The sequence below is a fragment of the Vanacampus margaritifer genome, chromosome 7 (genome assembly GCF_051991255.1).
Source record: "Vanacampus margaritifer isolate UIUO_Vmar chromosome 7, RoL_Vmar_1.0, whole genome shotgun sequence".
Lineage (NCBI taxonomy): Eukaryota > Metazoa > Chordata > Actinopteri > Syngnathiformes > Syngnathidae > Vanacampus > Vanacampus margaritifer.
Genome location: NC_135438.1, coordinates 10,068,603 through 10,088,139, shown reverse-complemented (window position 1 = coordinate 10,088,139; position 19,537 = coordinate 10,068,603). Strand labels below are relative to the sequence as shown.

General features: G+C 39.1%; 2 protein-coding genes across 2 annotated transcripts in view; one reads left to right on the top strand and one right to left on the bottom strand.

The window, feature by feature from the left end:
- Positions 1–15,161, bottom strand: part of s1pr5b (sphingosine-1-phosphate receptor 5b) — a 70,092-nt gene extending 54,931 nt beyond the window's left edge. The window contains exons 1-3 of the mRNA XM_077571617.1: positions 15,091–15,161; positions 3,764–3,918; positions 3,060–3,155 (exon numbers count right to left, since the gene is read on the bottom strand). The gene's annotated coding sequence lies outside the window, so the exon portion shown is untranslated. The remainder of the gene's footprint in view (positions 1–3,059; positions 3,156–3,763; positions 3,919–15,090) is intronic.
- Positions 11,897–19,128, top strand: lyl1 (LYL1 basic helix-loop-helix family member). Its single transcript, XM_077571619.1, has 5 exons — positions 11,897–12,029; positions 12,201–12,341; positions 13,912–15,215; positions 17,259–17,356; positions 18,469–19,128. The coding sequence occupies exons 3-5, from the start codon at positions 14,674–14,676 to the stop codon at positions 19,008–19,010; spliced, it is 1,182 nt and encodes a 393-aa protein (XP_077427745.1). The 5' UTR covers positions 11,897–12,029; positions 12,201–12,341; positions 13,912–14,673; the 3' UTR covers positions 19,011–19,128.
- The last annotated feature ends 409 nt before the right edge of the window (positions 19,129–19,537 follow it).

Below are 19,537 nucleotides of genomic sequence, written 5' to 3'. Positions count from 1 at the left end.
ATTATTGAATATGCGGGGATATACCACCTATAAGCATTTTGATCACAAAAAATTGTGTCCCCCGAAAAAAACACCCTAAATATATATTTAAAAAAATATTAAACAAATCCGCAAATAAGCAAACATCTGCAAATTCACGGCCATTAAATTTCATTGAATTTATTTTTTTTAACCCCCCTCCCAAAAAAAAAACTTGAATAAGTGGGGATATACCACAAATAAGATTACTTTTTTCACAAAAAAAAGTTGCCCCCACAAAATTTTTTTTATTAAAAATATTTAAAAAAATACTGAAACAATTCCATGAATAGTGAAAATCCACAAATAGCTAAGATGACATCTATTGAATTGCATTGAATATTTTTTTTTACCTCCCCCCCAAATTATTATTTTTTTCAATTTTCCATGAAAAATTTGATTGCCCCCTGTGCCCCCCCCTGCTCCGCCCAAAAACTGAAAACAAATCCACAAACAGAAAATCCGCAAATAATAGATGTCATTCAATTACATTGGGGCAAATTTTAATTTTTGTTTAAACCCTCCACCGTTCTTCAAAAAGTGTTTTCTATGACAAATTGAGGCGGTTACAAAAAAAATGTATACGCATCGTTTTTGATGCGGTTTATGTCTCTCATCATCTTAGCGCCATGTATACCGCAGTGGACTCCTCAGGGACTGCTTGAAAGAGGTGGTGCTGTTTAGGTTAGGAGGAGGAGGAAGAGGAGGAGGACGTTAAAAGTCAAAAGATGCAGTCAGCTGAATCAAAGCGAGGAAGAGTTGTGCTTTGTCTGACAGATTGCCTGCTCAACGAGGACCATGACTTTGGACTTCAAAGCTACTAACCGTGCGCACCTGGATTTTGGCGTGCGGGGTAGTTCTGAGCATGAAGACCTGGAGCACCAGAGAGACTTAATGGTCCGACTCTGCGGCATCTCCGGTCAGACTCCAACTTCACCGGTGAAGCCCCCTTACTCCTACATCGCCCTGATCACCATGGCGATCCTCCAGAGCCCCAAGAAGAGACTCACCCTCAGTCAGATCTGTGATTTCATCAGCCGCAACTTTGCCTACTATCAGGACAAGTTCCCCGCGTGGCACAACTCAATTCGGCACAACTTGTCTCTTAACGACTGCTTCGTCAAGATCCCACGGGAGCCCGGCGTCCCCGGGAAGGGGAACTTCTGGACTTTGGACCCCATGTCGGCAGATATGTTTGCAAATGGGAGCTTTCTTAGGCGGAGGAAACGCTTCAAGAGACAACACCAACCCTGGAGGACTGTCAAGGACTCTGTCGTGCCTGTAACTCTTCAACCGGCACCCACCAGAACCCCCCTGATCCAACCGGAGCTGTACCGCCACCTGAGCCCCGAAAGTTTTTCAAACACCCTGGCTGGTCCCGGGAGTCCCCCTGTGCGAACTTTTATTCCTGCTCTGTCCTCACTCCTCTCCAAGAGATTCCCGCCATGTTTAGACATCAGAAACTCCATCCAGCCTTTGGACATGACCTTTCCCTTGACCTATGCCGTCTCTCTTCACGGGAGGACACCCAACTACATATTTACCAACTCTAAACACTCCTCTTTCTTTAGCACTGTAATTGTTTGACGCTCTTATGTAGCACTTTTGTACTTCACATCTCACATTTGATTTTTATTTGATTGACTTGATTTTTTAAGTGATGATACAGTGGATATAAAAAGTCTACACACCCCTGTTCAAATATCATTATTTGTTATAAAAAAAAAACAGAAGATATTTTCGAAATATTTTTATTTATTATATAACGTGTTTGACTCAAAAACTAAAGAAATCTTTGAGAAGGAGCATGAAAAAAAAGTTGCATAACTGTGCACACCCTTTAGTAACGCAGGATTCACATTCATGTTAAATGGGAATCAGCACACACCTGCCACCATTTAAAGTGCCACTGATTAATCTAAATGAAACCCAGATGTTCTAGTAGGCTTTTGCTGACATTTTTGTAGTCATATCTTGGAGTACAAGCCTGCACAGAAAGCTTCCACAAGATCAGAAAGATGTCATTGTTCACAAACCTGGCATTTCAACCAGTGGTGTGTAGACTTTTGATATCCATTGTATATTTAATATTTAATATTAATAGGTTCAGACTGTTGACTAATCTTGTTTCACACACACACACAAAAAAACATTTTCAAAATGATCTACTTCAAAAATCAGAAATAATTGAGTGGCTTAATTGGAAAAATGCGAATATACTTCGGCATACTTGAGTTTACTAAATAAAATGCTTTTTCAAACTATGATTTTTTTTTTAAATGTGTGGTTTTCTATCAATATAATAAAAGCAACTTCATTCAACTTCGAAGATTATACATGATATTATATACATTTTTGTGTACTTATTTCATTTATTTGTCTGCTTCAGTCGAATCAGGCTTTCATGTTACAATTTGAAATCTGTCTTTTAAAGCAAATGAATACCAGATTGTTTCCTCTGGATAACATGCAAGCATCTTGGCTTTCTTGTAGCTTTTCACAACAAGTTCAATCATCAGTATCCTGTATCCAATTAGACTGAAACGTAAACTGTGCCGATTGTTTAGAAACTTGTGAGGTTGCATGAGTATATTTCATCAAAGCAACAAAACAAGTGAAAAACATGACACTAGAAATTAAAGTATGAATTATTTATTCTTCTGTACTTGCCTTTTAGAAGTTAATAGAACTGACTCGTGTCATTGTAATGTGTATAAAAATGCCCTGGCAAGATACACACACATAAATAAGCCTACCGGTCAGAACGTTAGGTTACGTACGTCTTAAAAAACAAAAAACAAAAGTAGTAGTAGGCTTGTTGAAGCCTATTAATGACAAAAGATGACAAAAAGTGCTTTTTGTTAAAGGAGACACTAAATTAACCCGCGTTTACTGCCCCATATAACCTGTTCACATTCACCCGGTCGGCTACACAAGAGCGACGTTGTTACACACGCACACACGCGGCGGTATGAACACTAAGAGCAGCTAATAAGCACAACATTAACCAAAATAGCATTTAACAGTTCCAGGTAACTCACATAACGTTGCCCCCATGTTTGTTTTTCCAGGCCGGCCGCCTCCTCGCTGGCGACATCCAAACATGCAGGGGTCAGGTGGAGGCCAAAACAGGAAGTCTTCAAATACAAACAGGAACACGTAAATACAATTTGTTAGTCAGGCAAGGACAAGTTCAACACATTGCATCTTGATCATGTTTGATTGTTGTCTGCAGCCTTCATAGAAACACCGGACTTGTTCAAAGGATTGCGCGCTGTCAGTTCTGTAAACGGAAACAGGTCAAATGCAGAACTCTCATGCTGAGGAGTAAAAAGTGAGCGATGATTTACATCATCATTTTCTTAGCCATATCATCACCATCCACCAAAACACTACGTTGTAAATTTTTGTACTTCCATTGGTGTGTGAATGGGTGAATTCGAGGCATTGTAAAGCGCTTTGGGCACCATATTGTCATTTACCATTTTGGTGGCGACAAATTCGAATGTTCATGGTTTTGGCTTTAGTAAAACTAATTTTTTCGACAGGTCCGACTTACTATAGAAGGAAGAAAAATATCAAGAAAAGCAGCGAAAAGGGTGAGGTCAACCCGAAATAGATGAAGTTATGGTCATAAATGAAAACCCGCAATAGAGTGAAGCCACAATAATCGAAGCGCAAAGTAACGTCATGAAGCAGGTCTGCAGGCCTTGTAGCACATGTGTATGACAGATGTTCATCTCACCTCCAGCTCTTGTTTATTCCTTCCCTCCCCTTGAGGGCACGCCTGGTGTTAATCCTTCCCTCCTCCACCTGGACCGGACCACCCGCACACGAGCGGCCCACCAGCACAGAAACTGTGGACCTGTGTGCGCATGCGGATGTCAAGTTGGCATCTCACTATGGGGAGGAAGGATAGAAGCAAAATGAAAATTAGAAGAGGCCAAATTCACCAGATCATTTATTAGGTACATCAACAGGATCTGATTGGATGATGTTATGATCACTATCAAGTCAACATTTTTTATTTTGGCCTTGATTTAATGAACACACACAATTGCTTTATGATCTGGTTTTGGTTTAAGTGTACGCATTGGTAAAACATTACACACTGCTCTCTCGGTACAATGCAATGCAGTTCCACGGTAACCTTACTATTTGACGGATTAGAATTATGATAACGATATTGTCAATTCAAACTGAGCATTATCATTTATGTGCATTTGTTTTTTGCATACAGATGTTTACTGAAGATGTGTTTATTCAGCGTTTATTAAACTAATGAATGAAGGAGATAACACATGTTAATTTTAAAAGATTCAAATAAACCTCCTTTTTGATGAGTTTGAAGTTAAAAACTAGAAAAAAATATTCTAATTCTCTGCTCTAAAAAAGTTGTTCCATCTATAATTATAATGTGAATGTTGGAAAATGGCAGTCATAAAATTAATAAGATGCACAATATTTGCTTAAAAAAGAAGGCAAGAAGTGTATACTCTGACCTTTTTTGTCTCTGTTGGGTCAATTGATTTAAAGTATTTTTTTTAAGTCACTGATTTGCCATAAAGAAAAATATTTCAAAAATATTTAGATTAAACAAATAAGATAAAATACATGTTTGTGGGGAGTTTTCAAAATCAAGAAGGGGTAATCTGCTTGTTCTGAATTGTGTTTATTAGGCGACTGTTCCATTCATTTGTGTGGGATGATTGTTGTGTCGTCGACAGGACGTTGAATGCTAAATGTTTGTCTCCCTCTAGTGGCAAAACGATAAAATCACTGCACTCACGTCAATGATTTTGTTCAGTAAACTTTGCCAAAACAGATTGGGATGAAATCCCTTTACAATCACTGTCACATTAATTAGATTGCATTTTATGTCTTTGGCTCAAACCCTAAACACGTTTTGATGAGTCCGACCCTAATCATAACAACTTCAGAAAATGGATGCCCCTACCCTCCTGATATGTTGTCACACGCTAGACAATCAAACATTTTTGCCGTTTACAGGGCCCACATATGGTAATCAAATAAAACATTACGGCCGGACGGATATTTCATATAACCACATTTCAGCTAGCGCTAGCTTGCACGGAGCAGAGGGACAATGAGAGAAGCGTGTGAGAGAAAGTTGGAAAGTGATGCGGCGTTTCCTATTATTACAGGATGGAGGTCGACAACAAGCCACACTCAAACACAACTGTGGAATTTGGACTGTGCAAGCGCTGATGATGAGAAATGTGACACGAGGAAGACACAATACACTGTTGTTCCAAAATGTGTCACCGTGACCTGAGGATACTATCACAACACTCACATCTACTGTACATTGTATAAAGGATCTTAATCCAGATTACAATCAAATTGTATGCACTTTATGTCTGTTGCATTGTTTTTAAAAGAGGTGTACGCATTTCTGAATCTACACTTTTAAAAATAATTCACACGAAAAGGAGCCATATTTGGGAAATGAAATTTAAAAAATTGCTATCTTCCAGCCAATCAGAAAAAAAGGTAATAAAAAACAAAACAGATATCAAACTCAAGGCCCACCGTTATTTTATGTGGCCCGTGAAAGCAAATCCATGTGTCAACTTTCATAATCCATGCTAAAATCCGCCCCAAAATTTTAATTTCTCATGTATAGTAAATAATAACATTGAGGTTTTGCAATCATTTTTTTGTTGCTGACCACTGGTTTCGGTGTACTTAAAGAAGTGTATTCTCTGTGTTGCTCTTCTTAGCGCAGCGTCCCTGGCTTGTGTCCAAAAAGTAGAGGGTGTGTTCAATCAAGGAAACAATTGATTGAGTCCATTATGTTCCCATTAGCCCCCTGCCTGCTTAAGGAAGTCAAAAGAGAGATAGGAGACAATAAGGAGACCTGTTTTGTCCTTGAATCACTCACTCAATGTCCCCGTGTTGCGTTTAGGGGCGTGTCTTGATTTAAATGCACAGTTGATGTAAAAGTGAGTAATGCAATTCTCCACCTGTGGCCATGGCAGACATATCCTCTGTGGAAAAGCCTCGAATCCACCCAAGCACATCACCTTATCAACTCCACTAATATAACGCTCAACCAGCAGGCCTCTAGAAGCCAAACCAGGAAGTGTGCACAGGAAACAGCTGTAGCCTGCATCCGCTCGCTCGCCTCGTGCCAGGTGCATCCTGGGAAACGGAGCCATGTGTGACCGTCGACAGGCGACTGGCACTCTTATACCTTGACCTCACTGAGATAAAAAAAATAATAATAATGATAATAATAATAATAATAATAGGTCATAAATGGGTACATTAAGAATCAAATAATAATGAAGCAAAACTTGTACCTTTAGATTTTTTTTTTCAATATTACACGAAAAGTCATACTATTAAGAAAAAACAAACCTAATATTTTTTCATAGTAATAAACCTTTATTGCTATAGTCACAATTTTGCCTATAATAAAATTACATTATACCAAGCAATTATATTTATATTATGTAGAAAATCTTAATATTAGAAAGAATAAAACATAATTAATTTTAGTCAAATGAATGCAACTTTACAACAATATTTAAAAAATAGTCTTAATAGTGATACAATCAAACTTAAAACATAAATGTGTAAAATGTTTAATTTTTTTTACAATGAAGTCACAATTTTATCATATTACAAAAAGGCAAACTGTTTTAATTAATAGTACCTGAGCAGCCAAAATACTCATAAAAGCGAAACTTGTCTTATTTAAATAGTTAAATTGTAATACATAATACTAACAGAACAAAAACACACATTTTCAATAAGTTATAATAATAATATTTCTAATAATAGATTTTATTTGTAATCACTAGAATAAAGATGTTGTACACGAAAAAAAGACTTAATAATACAAGAACATAGAATATTGAGTTTAAAAAAAGTTAATTGTATAATAAAGTCACTGAAAATGAGATCGCAGTTGCTCAGAGTTCAGGTAACGACCAATCACGGCTCAGCTTGCAAATGTCACATGACCAACCTCAGAAAACAGGTGAGCCGTGATTGCTCTTTAGCCCTGAGCAACTGTGATGTCATTTTCAGTTGACAGTACGTAGCAAAATGGCCGCCCGCTGAGAGAGATCAAAACGGGTGGATTTTGCTGCTTAATTCATATTCAAAAATTCCACAAATGCAATATTAATCAGAATTCTACATTAGGCTTTCGGTGCGCATACAACATATTGTAAAGAACATTTTTGGGTTGACTTACACTTTAAGAAAACAAAGTACATTTTAATCAAGTCATACTTTTACGACACACAAATATGGACCTTTGTTTTGTAATAAAATAACTTTATTCAAGTTTTTTCTATACCCTGTTGGAATATGACAAGGAAAAATACTACTAGTAGGATTAGGAGTAATATTAGTAGTCATAATAGAAAAACATAGTCAAAGTATTGGGCGGGAAAAAGTTAATTTCATGTGAACAAAGATGCATTACTACAAAACAAACAAATCTTTTTTCCAATACGGAAAATCTGATCATGACTTTTGGTAGAAAATCAAACTGAACACACTTCATAAAGCTGAATTTGTGTTTGTCCTTTAGACTTCCCAAATAAATCAAGTATCATGATCACAATGACGCCTATCAGGGTTTGCGTCCTATTATTTATCTTGGTCATCTTTTGAAGTGTGCAGAACAATGAGGCCCATAAAAGAGCAGCAGACGAAGAGAGGGAAAGGAGAACTTGGCGCATGTGGTGGCGAGCGTGTGCACTATTGTTTGTCACTTTCTCCATCAATTGCACCGTGAATATTGCCCCAAACAATTAGCCGCGACGATCACTATCACGCTGCACACAATCGTGTTTACATGCTGCGAAGGAAACGCGGACATGGAGTCCACTTGGTGGAGTGTGTCCCGTCTCGCTATGCGTGTGTGTGTGCGTCCTCACTTTTCGGTCTTCTGGCCTCCCTTCTATGTGCATTGATAGCCTGGAAGATTAATACGGAACGCATTATTTAGCAAAATTAGAAAAATCCAGTCCTGCCTGGCTTCAATTATTTTATTTATTTTTTAAACACATCCTTCATTTATCTTTATTGTCCGGTCTTGTATAAACCAGCAACAGCACTTGTTGTCTAAATCAGTAAACTTTTTACACCATGTACCCACCTTCAAAAAAAGCTCTCCAAGTAACACCATAATGACCAGCATGCAAATACAGTAGCGTATTAGACCAATTTGTTCATCAAAACATGTGTCATATTATTGTAAACAACTCTAAGACGATGCACAGTTTGAACATTAACGCTCTGTTTAAATACAGTAAATTTAAAAACTGTGTTGCGACAATAATTAAAATTTATAGCACAAAAAGTAAAAAAATGTACCTCAATAATTGTCACAAAACAAACACTTTATTGTAAAAGAGTGTATTGCCCTTAAAAGTTATATAATTTACTTAACAAACTGCTTTTGCTGGATTTAAAGTTATACTTGACTCATTTAGCCATTTTTTTTTTACCCCCCCCCACACACACATTTATTTAGGCACATATTAAAAACATTTATAAGCACCAAAAAAAACAAATGGGTTGAAAAAAAAAAAAAAGAAGAAGTCATGCCAGGGAAACCCCAAAACTAGGCTAATAGGGCTCCCTTTGGTCACTTTTTAAGAGCAGTCAAAGCAAACAAACATAAGATAGGAAACAAATGCAAACAATGATGCAGAAAGTATCATGTTCAATTATTCATTCAACAATACGTTTTTAATAGACCTCTTAAATGATCTTGAGGAAAGTTTTACCAGGTGAGGAGGAAGAGAAATCCATATCAAGGCGCCTCTATATCTTCAGCAGTAACAAGTTAAAAGGGATACTTTACTAATTTTGCCATTTGCAGCAGTAAAAAGTTCAGATTTTTTCCCCATCATGAATTTGATAATGTCATTATTTTAAAAAGGCGATTTGCCACTTGCTGTCGACTGAAAATGACGTCACATCACATGTGTTGAGGGCTCAGCGAACAACCAATCACGGCTCAACTTGTAAACGTTAGGTAAGCCGTGATTGGTTGTTATCTGAGGCCTCGACACGTGTGATGTCATTTTCAGTCGACAGCAAGTGGCAAAACGCCTTTTTAAAATAAGAAAGTGTTGCCGCAGTAGTTTTGGTATTACTAATACTATTACTAGTATTAATAGTAGGATGTATAGTAGTAGTGAATAGTAGTAAATGTAGGCTACTAATACTCTGCGATATTAGTGTTTCAGATTCGTATTATAATCTATAAGAAGACATATACCAGTTAGCTTTTCCCACAGAAAATAGCAATTGGCAACCTCACCCTTTTAAAAAAATTCAAGGTCATAACGTTCGTGCAAAAACGCTCGGCAGACCTTTGCGAAACATTTTATGCCCGCAAAAGAATTTTGAACATGTTTATAATTTGATGGGGATAAGAAAAGCTGTTTGTGAGCATAAAGATGGTTTGTAAGGGTCTGTAGAAACGTAGTTGCGACGTTTGGCAGTCTTGAACAAAAGCTGACGAAATATCAACACTCACTTCATGGGCACACCCTCGCAAGCCTGCGCCGCTCATTGAGATTCTGGTTCTCTAAATTTGGTCTTTTCGCAAGAAAATTTGGAACGCTTAAAATGCTTGAACGAACACTGATGGAAGCGCACATTCGCTACCTTCGACAACACGCGCTAACATTAGCCCCTCGGTTTCAAAAGCCCCAGTGCACAAAAAATGATTGACACCTCCTGGGCCACGCCTCCTAGCTCTGATTGGTTTCTCCAAAATCATATTCGAGGTACAAAATGGTCCTGAGGGGGATGTTTTTTTTCCCACAGATCATTTCATGATTATCTTAATTATAATTTTTTAAATTGCAAACTCTGTAACATTATCTTAAAATGATCTGATTCCTCAAGTAACTGAATTGTAATTGTGATGGTGTTATTCCAGTCCCTCATGTTGTATTTTTATACGTTGAAGGTTTGATCAAGTGGAACTGCAGCTGCTGAATGCAAAGCGGCAAAACACAACCCACCGAATATTTGCAGTCTGCATATTCACGCTCACGTGCAGCCACGATGATAATGATGATGATGATGATGATGATGATGATGATCACAGAGTACAGCAATAATACAACAATAACAGTGCTGATGACAGATTTGTCGCACAGTTACTCAGCAAAGCGTTCCCTTTCCCAGGACCTCCAGGTCACGTCCGAGCGGAGTGGACATGACGATTGCGAGCACGCGGTTGAGCGTCTGAGTAGGAAAGCGGCGAGGGAACGCCGAAGAGGTGCTGACCCGCAGGTTGCGGCGGCCGCAGACGAGAACAAAGAGCAGGCATGAGACACATTTAGGAAGGAAGTCGGAGAGGAAAGTGGCCATGATGACGACTCTTATTGGCCATCAGCGACACAGGTGCGCTAGACCGACGCATCCCAAATTCCCGCTCGAGTCCCATGAATGAAAAATGTTCCACCCTGTCACACACACAGATGCACTTTGTACAGTAAAGTGGAGGTGCTGCTTTTGGATACAACCTAAAAGGCGAGCTATTTGAGTCCCCTGACTACCACAGGGAGATTATTATGGGATGCCTTGGTTTATCGCAGCTGGCTTCGGGCAGTAGGCGGGGTACACCACAACAAAAAAAGTGGGCCTAAAAATATCATCCTGGGGGCCACAAATGCCCCCCCCCCCCCACAACCACAACTTTGAGACCCCTGATTTAGGGACTTCAATGAACCAAACATGTATGTTCCAGAACATACAAACTCCACACAGATTTGAACCTTGAATCGTAGAACTGTGGGGCAAACGTGCAAACCACTAGCGCACTATGCTGCTGTAAAATGACATTACTAGATATAAAAACTAGGAGTGTCAGGTGATTAAAATTTCTAATCAAAATTAATTGCACAACTTCAATGGTTAACTCACAATTTATCACAAATGTTATATCTGTATAAGTTTTCATACACTCGTGTGGGGGGGATGTTAAATAGAAATATGGCTGCATCTTTTAGTCATTGATACAGTAATTTCATAATAAATCATAACATTGAGTTAAAATTGAAAAGCTGTATTGTACTGTAAAAATCGAGTGTGATATTGATTTGTGTTGGTCATTTTTCTGCCACTAGATGGCATAATTGCTTTTGTAAGACGTTGGTGACAGCTCAGAGCAATTTTCTTTTCATATTGAGAGCCATCTAATCTTTAACATGAAGTAACTTGTGAAATTCTGTACATATTTAAAATTGTAAAATACAACTTGACCCCAGTCTCCACAAATATATGCATTATTATTCAATTTATTACTGCTAAATTTTGACGTGGACGTCTGCTGCGTTGCGACCCCAGTACATGCTTTCCAAGTAAGGGGCGGTCATTAATCGCGCGTAAAAAAAAAAATTGTGTCGTTAAAGGAACTTTAAATTAACTCATTTTGACCCCCCCCTAATAAAAACAGATCTTATTGTTCTGTGTCATAATAGCATATAAGTTCATGTGGGTGTGAAAGCAACTATAACTAACGTGTTTGTTTTTACTCCCATATTGTCATATTTTTAGCATGAACATAATCATGCATGAAGTCGGGTAGGTGTGTGCGCAGTGGACTGATTACAATCCAATCAGACTCCTACTGACCATGTAGTGTACATTTGTGTGTGCGTGTGTGTGTGTGTTGCGGTGGGGCTTGGTGTTGGTATTGTGGGTGTGGGGGGGGGGGGGGGGGTTAGTGGAGGTTTCTTATCTGTAGGCCACAGGCAGCTTTTGAGGCTCTTATCAGCAGCCACCACATTGTAGCAGCACATCCTCTTGTCCAGCAGGGAGCGGAAAACTCTCCTCGCAACAGGGACGACCCACACCAACCTCCCCGCCGCCTCCACCTCCATACCAGCTTCTCCCCCCCCACCATCTCGCATTCTGACTGTGTCCCAGCATTCCGACTGGCAGCCAGTTACAGCATTGTGTCGTCTTGGCGACTGACAGACAGATGGACGGACGGACAGAAAGTGAGTGAGCGCCGCGTGAGAGACTTGCGGGATGACAGCAGTGTCAACATCATCTCCATGCGTGCTTGCACTCGTCTTTTGCTCTCATTGACAGCACAAAAGCATCGCGTTCCTCCACTTTTGGATCGACATGCTTTTCATTGATGACGCCTTTTCTTACTTTTCCAATAGTGGAAAGTCCTTGAGTGACGTGTCGGACAATTTTGGCTCCAAAGACAAAACGGAACCTTGATGACGAGATACTACATGAGACTCGACGCTTTTTTGAATCAATTTTGGACTTTGAAGCCACATGGAGGCCATCATGTATATGTGAGTATTGTTTTTGTTTATACCGAGTGCTGCTTAGCATATTGATTAGACCACCTGTCCTGTAGAACAGAGGTCCCCAAACCCTGGTCCTCAGGGACCGGTATCCAGCCTGTTTTCCATGCCTCCCACAGCCAACACAGGTGATTCATATCATCAGCTAATCAGCAATCTCTGGAGAAGGCTGATAACGATCTCCACCTGTGTTGGCTGTGGGAGACATGGAGAACAGGCTGGATACCGGTCCCTGAGGATCAGGGTTGAGGACCACTGCTGTAGAACATCCAGCATCAAGAAATGCTTTTCTGTGGCCTTTTCAATTTCACAATTATTAACATTTTGCTATTTTAAGCAGGAATGAGGAATTTCAACCCGACTTGACCTTTTATTTTTATTATATATATATATATATATATATATATATATTTTTTTTTTTTATTATATATATATATATATATACAAATTTGAACTGGCTCTCTGTTAGACTAGATGAATCAGACATTTTTTTAATGTTAAGTGAAAGTATAGTAAATACTATATTCTGAATATCTTGACAAATTATAATGTACATTACCATTTGCATTTTTTTAGCAATTAAAAAAACTAAATTATTTTATAGCATAATCAAATTTGCAGTAGGTTAAATTTAATTGATTAAATATTAATAAACATATTAAGAAAGATTACATCACACGTCTGTATTGCTACCTCCGCATTTACATGAAATTGGTATTCTATATTGTAACACAAAAGGAATGTAAAATAATTTCACGTAAAACATAATAAATAATTCCTTAAATTGACAGGCTTTCTTGCCCTCACTCCTTTTCAGGCCAGGCTTTAATTAAGTATTGATTGGCCAAATATGATTTGATTATCTTGTTTATGTTGATCACTGCCTGGAATAAATAAATAGATGAAAAGGAAAAAAAAAATATTTATGATGTACAAAATATATCAATATGTTGATTACCAAAAACAGTACTTGTGATTGCAAAATGTACAAATGCACTAATTGTTGCTTCATGTACTGTTTTATATATAACAGGAGGAAATAACAAAGTTGAAAGTAACCATCATTACATTTCCAAACTGTTAAATACGGTTGTTTAAATTAAATTAAAAGTGTTTAAAAAAAAAAATCAATTTAACAATACTTTCTACATGCGGAGTAGCAAAATGTTTATTTGAAAGCAATTTGCGATGTTGCTGTTGATTTGATCGAAAACAACAAGCTATGCAAGTGTGCCTCATTGTGAAAGAGGGAACTGTCCAAAACAAAAGTCATGACCATTAAGTGGCAACAAAACAGGAACAAATGCTATTGCAAAACTACAAAATGACGGTGACTCAGAACCGACACCTACAGAAAGTCAGCCTTTGCACTGCAGTTCGACGACTATTGTCTCCAGTAAATTTACATTCATAATATTACGTGAGTCTTTCCCTTCACGACATTCTTTTGTGTCCGCGCATGGCGTGCAAAGCTTGGCATACTGTACGTCGAGCCTCCTCTAAATATGTACGCCAACTATACACTAAATCCCACGTGTGTTTTCTCTTTTGTTTTCAGACGCTTTGATATGCATCCAATCTTCGCCAGCCGGGAACATTTTGAACGCTTTAAAGGATTTTGACTCACATCCTCAAAACACACAAACACGGACACGGACAAACTCACTTCACACATCAGAGAATCCTCAATACAGGATGTGTTTTAAGGACAAATACAAACTTCCATTTTGGGTCACGTTGTGCTCGAACCTCCATTAAAGTTCACTCGAGTGCATTGTTGGAAAGTTACAGATATGTCCGATTCAAGGCGGCAGTGTAAACGCAGGATTACACTGCACCAGCTTCACTCCTCCTTTTGAAAGAACAATACTTTTGTGTAGAATTTCACTTAATCGGTCCAAAAATTATTATTTATTTACCACAACGAATGTATCTTTGCTCATCTGACGTATGGTGACAGGCCAAACAATTAAATGCTCTGCCACTAGGTGGCAGATGGGAGAATGAACCACCTGTTGCCGAAATAGAAGCTTAATAGGGCCTCATTTCACACTGAGGAAAGTTGAGAGTAACTTGAGACAATAAAAAAAAAAATCAGTATTATTGTGAAATTTTTGGTTTGGTGATATATTTGAGATTTTAAAATGGTGGGCAGAAAGTTGGCATAACTATGTCACACTTTGAGTCTTCCCTGTGAAAAATGCGATTTTTCAATTAGATGCAAGAAGTGAGGTGGAATAAAAAAAAAAAAAATCAATAATCTGGTGGAAAGCGTATCCATTATGTGAGGGGTCGCACAAGAGAATGTTAGCCATCATATATGGAAGCAGCAAGAAAAACGCACACTGACACAAACACCATGATGGAGAAGGTGAACGTCGTAGAGCCGCACGCCTCCCCGCATCCCCTCCCCGGCTCCTCGTCGCCATCGTGCGACAAAGATGTCCTCGAACACGGCGAGACGAGCGCATCGAGCGATGCGCGCATCGAGCCCGTCGTCATGGAGACGGAGGAGCATCAAGGAAAACCGGCACTGAGTGCTTCCCCCACCAAGTCGCCAACACTTGCCTCCCCGCCGCCACTCCTTCCGGCCAAGAACAACCCGGGCCCGCTTCCACCATCATCATCACTTCCTTCACACATCCCAGTTATCAGCCTGGCCCACAGCAAGCCCCCTCTAGCCATCCCCAACCCGCCACTGACCGCCCTGCACCCGATTCCCAAGAAGCCTCCTCACCTGGAGCTGCGTCGCACTCAGCTGGCCTGTTTGCCCGTCAGCGCTTCCGGAGGGTCAGGGGGCGTAGGCGGTCCATCCGTGCTGGCACAGACGTACCTGCAGCCTGCTCATCCATTTTTCTCCAGGTGATGACACTTTTCCCACCTAAAAGAAAGCATTTGACGCTTGAGTACGAGATTGATAGATTCCATAATAATTTTGATGTTTAGACAAACTTTTTGGAAGGTATCTTAAAGGGGAGGTGAACCCAAAATTTTTTGAGTGACAACAATATGTTCTATGCAACCCCACTAGTTCAAATACGGTATTCTGGTTAATATTGCATTAGTGTAAAATTTAGTTATATTTAGTTAAGCAGCAAAATCCAGCAGTTTTTATCAATATCAGAAGGCACCATTTTGCCACTTGCTGTCGACTGAAGATGACATCACAGTTGCTCAGGTCTCAGGTAAAAAAAACAATCACAGCACAGCTTCAGAAAACAGGTGAGCTCTGATTGGTTGTGGCGTGAACCCTGAGCAACATTGATGTCATCTTCAGTCGAAAGCAAGTGGCAAAATGGCCGCCCCCTGAGATGATAAAAACGGCTGGATTTTGCTTCATAACTCATATTCCACAAATGTAATAATAATCAGAATGTCATGTTTAGAATAGTGAGGTCACATATAACGTATTATTGTTAAGAAATGTTTAAGGTTGACTTCCCCTTTAATGTATGTTATTAAATATTTCATCATGAACTCAATACTAGATATTTAATACCATACCTCTTAGAATAATACAGTAGCTCTTTTAATATGTAAAATATACTCACTGCACATATTTGACAAACAGTGGTGCCTTGAGATACAAGTTTAATTTGTTCCATGACATTTTCGTTAACAAAATTAAATAAAGAGTGCTACTACATTTTCCATAAAACTAACTATAATTATAGCGAAAATATCCTTCATTTTTGTCTTTGTCAATTTCACATGCGCGTTTGGGGTTAATTTTAAATTTATATATTATATTATTTCGGCAATACTGTACAGTTGTACAAATGAAGGAATGTCAAAATGTCTTGGAAATTGTAGTTTACTTTCTTCCACAATACTTATTGGGGTCTTTTATTTTTAATCTTTCAATTACAATGCTTCATATACATAGTTTTTTTTTTTTTTAAGTAAAACTAATACTAAATCTAATTATAAAAAAAATAATCCAAAGCATTTAAAAAAATAATAAAGTAAGAAACCCAATGAAAAATCTAATTAAAACTAAATAAAAACTATAATGAAAAATCCCCAAATTATAATTTGGAGTAGGCATAATCTCAAACCATCTTTTCCCATTAAAAAGAATAGGAATACCATTAATCTGTTCCAGCCACCTTTTGGGGATGTTTTCTTCATTTGGAACTGGGGCATTAGTCAAGGTGAAGGAAATAACAAATAATTACAAATACCAGTCAGTGTTCCAAACAAAACATAAAAAAAGTCATGAAAAGCCTACTAAAACAGCTGAAATTAATTTTAAGTTAATCAGAGACACTATAAATGGTGGCAGGTGTGTGCTGACTCCAATCTAACATGTGATTGGTTAGTTCTGAAGACAGCCACAATCCCGTTTTAAGAGGGCGTGCACACTTGTGCAACCACATTATCTTGGAACTGTAAGACAGGCTAACCACTCATCAGGCCAGCCTTGATTTTTGTTGTGTGAAATAATTAAACCTTTTTTTTTTTTTCATTTTTTGCAACCACGTTGTCTAGTATGCATTTGATCTCACTTTAAAATTCACATCATGTGAAGTTTGCTCAATTAAATGCGACAAGCAAAAACTGGCAGCCCCTCTTTATCCAAGCCGTCCAACTGTGCATCTCTTCCCGACGGATTTTCTGTCACAGCAGAAGGATTGTGCACATTAGCTCCCTGTATGACTTCACCGTCTGTCCTGGAAGCCCGTCCCTGTCGATCATGCTCGCACCAGGAGTCAATCATCTATTCCCCCCACCTGAGGTGCAATCATCCACTAAGTGACCTTTATTAGACCGGCCCCAAACTCTCCACGCGCTCGCAATTAATGACGCGTCCCAACAAACGGCTTCCGGCTCGGCTGACAACATCCGCCTTTGTTTTGTTTGTGCCGCCTGTGTGGTGTTTACCTTTTTGTTGTCTTCCTTCAGCTCTTTCTTGGGCGCATCCGGGGGAAGCTACGGCGTCATCACTGGTGGCCGAATTAAGAGGAGACCTTCGTCACACTTTGAAATGGAGATTAACGATTGTGAGTATGTTTCATACAAAAAGTCCTGTCATTTAAAAATAATAATTTTTCACCTTTATAAGGGGAGTTAGCAAATTTTTTGTGTAAAGAATCACTTTTTGTCAAATCTGCCACTTCTGGTCCCATCTTGTGTCTAAATTGATATTTAAAGGGATCCATAACATTATTTTTCATGTACAATGAATACCTTTAAAAACACTTTTTGCCACTTGCTGTAGACAGAAAATGACATGACAGGTGCTCAGAGCTCATTTAACAAAAACAGGCTCACCTGTTGGGTTTGGTCATATGACGTTAGCAAACTGAGCCATGATTGGTCGTTACCCGAGTCAAAAGCAATTGGCAAAATGAGTTTATAAAAAATAAATAAAATATTGGGAAAAAGTCAAAATTAATGTAATTTGTCAGAAAGAGACAAAAAGTAGATGAGTTAAAAAAAAAAAAATCTTTTAACATCGAAAAAGTGATCATAAAAAGGAGGAAAAGCAGAAAATTTGCATGTAATGTACACAAATTTGCTAGTCAGATTTTTTAAAGGCAGACAAAATAACTTTAAAAAGTAACTATTAAATTTCCAAAAGAAGAAAGCCACAAAAATACCACAGTCAACTAAATTGCCAAAATGTCAGAAAATTGATAGCAAAACGGTAGAAACAAATAAAAAAAAAAGTAGACATCACATGTCCATACAGTATGTTCATAAAATTGCCAAGAATGTCAGCAATTTGACAGAAAAGTCTACAAATGTATGAAAAACTAAGTCTGAAAAATTACACGAAAGGTAGAAGAAAATGAATTATTAAAAAGTATTGGCTGCTGCAGATTAGGCGCCACTTGATGACGTCACTTGTCAACAACTAAAGGACCCATATCCCTTACATCTGTTACACTTTTGCAGCTCCAGACAGATTTTTATTTATTTATTATTATTTAGCCTAAAACGGCTCTTGACAATAAAGGTTGTTGACCCCTGTACTAGAGTTCCAAAAAAAAAAAAAAAATTCTACAACAATATGATGAGTTTGAAGGGCCCAATTGAGTGCTAATTCCATAATGGCTGAGTATCAAGGACAACGTTTGATCCAATAGGTTTTGTGTATGTGTGTGTGTAGCGGGTCCCCCTCAGAAAATCGCCCGCCGCGTCTTCACCAACAGCCGCGAGCGCTGGCGTCAGCAGAACGTGAACGGGGCCTTCTCGGAGCTGAGGAAGCTCATCCCCACGCATCCGCCCGACAAGAAGCTGAGCAAGAACGAGATCCTGCGTCTGGCCGTCAAGTACATCAACTTCCTGGTCACCCTGCTGGACGACCAGGCCCAGGACGGGAGCGGGGACTCAGACTCGGAACCAAAAGTGGACTCGTCCGTCCTGGACAACAAACTGGAGCCTCTCTTTGAGTGTGACACCCCACCTCCGTCGCAAGGCGCCTCGCCGCCTTCAACTTGTCCCGCGGTGATGATGAGGACCCACCATCGCGATCGAGACTCCACTGACTCGGCGACTCCGCTCGCGGCCTCGCCGACGAGCTCCAGTTGCGAAAGCGACTTGAACAGCGAGGACAGCTTTGGGGCAAAGGCCTCTGTGGTCACGTGTGGCACTCTGGCTAAGGTCAAAGGTCAGATAAGAATGGTGGCAGCTGCAAATGATGAGCGGTGATGCGATAGAACTGATCCGATACCAAAGAGACATGCTTGTTGTGCCGCCGTGCTTTCACATTCGTTTTGTGTCATGTTGGTTGTTGTTGTCTTTTTCAGTAAAGTGCAAACTTTGTGGAGTTGAACGTGCTTCATTCCCGATGACGTTTAATCCTAAGAAAGAAATCTTGTGTACAGGGTCTGACTGGAATCAAACTACAACTGCGCCTGTTTTCTCATCAGCACCTGAAAGGCACAACCTTAATTCCTGTGACTACGTAGAACAAATTTGAAGATCATATCGGTTACTTTATCGAAACAGTGGAACCTCACATTCATTGGCCAGTACAGTGGAAAATGTACATATAATTAACGGCCTCTTTTTTTTAACCCCAGATTTATCCATCAAGCATGAATTTACACAACCGAAACCAATGTCAGAAAATATGTCCAGATCTTGGCCCTATTGTGACATAACAGTGGGGCTAATTTTAACAACACAGCAATCCCTACACTGCGATTCTCTACTCGTGACAATTGCAAGGATCA